The sequence below is a fragment of the Phoenix dactylifera genome, chromosome 7 (assembly GCF_009389715.1).
Source record: "Phoenix dactylifera cultivar Barhee BC4 chromosome 7, palm_55x_up_171113_PBpolish2nd_filt_p, whole genome shotgun sequence".
Lineage (NCBI taxonomy): Eukaryota > Viridiplantae > Streptophyta > Magnoliopsida > Arecales > Arecaceae > Phoenix > Phoenix dactylifera.
Genome location: NC_052398.1, coordinates 87,724 through 90,795, shown reverse-complemented (window position 1 = coordinate 90,795; position 3,072 = coordinate 87,724). Strand labels below are relative to the sequence as shown.

Here is a 3,072-nt window from a genome sequence, read left to right as displayed (position 1 = left end):
ATATGATGCATGTCTTTTTCAATGAATAGTGACCTTGTTCAAAAACTCAGAAAATGAATGGCTAGGCATAAATCCAACTATCAAAGCAGATTGGATCTGCAGTACAGCCTCAAAATATTCTTAGTCAAAGACACGAGTGCCACGAATTTAACTTGTTCCATCCGAAGTAAAACGAATAATACACTTGAATATGACCTGATATACTAGATAAATGTTATAGTTAGTATCATCTTATTGATAAATGTTGTCTCCCTCTTGAAACTTCCACAAGAGCATTGTCCTCCAGCCAGGTGGCAAGCTCCCAATCCATAGAAGGCTAAGCCTCAGCCTACGTCTCCCACGTCTCCATAAACAATGCCACAGTTCGGCAAATCTGATACGACTCAAGACTCATAAACAGAGTAAAGGGCAGACGAAGCTTTCTCCTCTCCTCACCAAGCAAGAAGGCCATGGCTTCAGCCTCCCCTCGGCACAGCTTCCTCACAGGCAACCCCGTCTCCCCAAGTCCCAAGCCCGCAAGGAAGTTGCTCCCACCCCAACTGCTCTCATGCCGGTCTTCCATGGAAAAAGAATCGGAGCCGCCTGGGTATATATATGGCTATGAAAAGCTCCCTCTACACATTCCATTCCAATAATTTTTTTTTTGTTGCTATCTAGATATAGTTAGATTGGTGTCTGATGATATAGGAGTCGTATCATGGATTTTGCAGCAGAAGTGAGATGAAGTTGGCTAAACTGGCGATTGTCACGGTGGCGGCTGGTGTGCTAACACTTGGGTCCGTCCATGAAGCCATGGCCGCGAAGTCCGGTGGCAGAGTTGGAGGTCAGGCCTTCCGGTCAGCAGCACCAAGGCCGTCAGCTCCGCGAATTAACAATTCAAGGTAAGGAAAGAATTAGTTTCTGTAGACCCGGAACTTCGAGGAATAGCCAAGTTTGAAGATTATTTGATCAAGGAATTTAATATTAATCATAAATTTAGATGTCCTCTCCTTGTTACGTGCGTCCCAATTTTATGAAAATCCTTGGCCCCTTTTTTTTTTTTTGCGCACAGAGATTCATGATATATATTTGTTCCCAAGTCAAGTCACCAAATGGGTTAGATATACTAGTATGTTGTTCTGAAGCCCTTCTAAAAAATTCAGGGGCTTGTTCCGGGGAGTTGGATATCTATATTATGATAATTCACTTTGTAGTAGCTAACTTTAGTTGAGCAACAGAATCATCTTTGGGACTAGAATGCTCATGAGCATTAATCGTTGGGTGGATATTTGGAAGTAGACTCACCTTGAAAGCATTGAACCGGTTAACCAGTGAAAAATGTGATCTGATGTCGAGTTAGGATAGTCTCTAAGGAATTTTATGAAGCAGGCAAAATTTCCCTTGATCGGATGGCTCCGTGATCCATGTCCTCCCATTTTAAGCTACATCACAAGATGCACACCTATTCCATTCGCATTTGATTCACTTTAGCCTGACATTTTCTCTTACCGATCCATGATTGATGCACGGTCAGGTTCGTTACATAAACTTACTTGGTTTAATAATAGTTGATTTTTTGCATAAATTTGTGTAAATATCCTTCCAAAGCATATATTTGCATATATGCTCTGATCAAACACTTGTTTTATATATATACTTTCTTCTTCTTTTTTTTTTTGCGTATGTTCCTATGCGATCTAACGCCATTAGGAAGTTAGTGGTTTAAAATTGAAATGACAAAAATATCTTTAATGGGTAAACATGCAAAAAGAAACGTTCATAAAGATATAAATACAAATAGCAATTTTGAAAAGTATTCATGCAATTTCGTATATTTAGGAGGGTATAAGCACAAAAAAAATTAATTTTTTCATAAATATCTTTCTAAATATTGAAATTTGCATGAATGCCCTTCAAATTAATATTTGCATATGCCTCCTCTTTAATAAAATATTATTTTTGTATGAATATCTTTGACAACAATTCAGCTAATTTCAATATTTAGGAGAATATATACACAACAAACCCTAATAGTTTTTATGATCAAAACCTATTTTAGATCATTGAAGGCATTCTAATTGATCACGTAGCATTTCATTTTGGACAGGACTAATGTATTCATCAACCCACCAGTGGCACCGCCTCTTGCTGGTGGGTATGGCTATGGGGTACCATTCTACGGTGGTGGATGGGGCTGGTCTCCTTTCACGTTCTTTGCACCAGGGCCCAGCGTTGCGGTGGGCATTGGAGGAGGCTTTGAAGTATTTGCCGCACTCTTAGTGCTTGGGGCGATTACAACCGTTATTAGAAGATTTACAGGGCGGGGAGAAGATGATGAAGATGACTACTACTGATGATGCTATGCCATCATTTTCTGTTGCCACGGCTGTATTAAAGTGACACCAAAAACCACCCCGTTTTTTTGTATTCATGATTAATATCCCTCTCTACACTTGAAAAATGTATTATAAGGGAAGTAGTTTCTGTTAGAATAATTTTAAAATATGAGCTTCCACTTATTACGTATTTTTGTTTTATATAATGGATTAGACGTATGGCTCATAATGGTACTATGGTTAAGCCCAATATGATGTGTGATCATTTTGCATTATGGGCTTTGACGCACCATGGATGTATAAGATTGAGTCCTATTTATTATAGTAATTTTGATATGTAGGCCTAAAAACCCAGTCAGGATTTTGGAGCCCTTAATGGGAAGGCTTCCTTATATTTCCTATATAAAGGCTAGGTCCCTCTCTACTCTCCATATGGTTCATAACTTGCCTCATTGACAATTATCTTTTGTGAAGAGCAAGGAAGGGAAGATTTAGCCGCTATTTCAGGTGATTGAAGAACATCTTCAATATATCTTTCGTAGGTATATATATATCTCAAACTTGAATACAGTATTATTGTGATTCTAAATCTTAGCATGTTATTATTTATGATTAACTCTATTGTTTGATCTTGTTACAACAAAACATGTGTCTACCTCATTTTTAGAGGTCAATATGGACTATTAATTTATGATGCATCACATTTCAAGCATTTATCCGGGGACTACCAAAATTTTGGTACTTGGCTATGAGTCCA

General features: G+C 38.2%; 1 protein-coding gene across 2 annotated transcripts; it reads left to right on the top strand.

Moving 5' to 3' along the window:
* Positions 1 to 356: 356 nt before the first annotated feature.
* On the top strand, positions 357 to 2,515 carry LOC103721525. 2 transcript variants are annotated; one of them, XM_008811780.3, is made up of 3 exons: positions 357 to 586; positions 714 to 881; positions 2,087 to 2,515. In XM_008811780.3, exons 1-3 carry the CDS (start codon positions 450 to 452, stop codon positions 2,331 to 2,333), a joined length of 552 nt encoding a protein of 183 aa, XP_008810002.1. In that variant the 5' UTR covers positions 357 to 449; the 3' UTR covers positions 2,334 to 2,515. The 2 variants fall into 2 exon arrangements, with proteins under 2 accessions (XP_008810002.1, XP_008810001.1); XM_008811779.3 differs by having other exon boundaries at positions 358 to 586; positions 711 to 881.
* Positions 2,516 to 3,072: the final 557 nt, after the last annotated feature.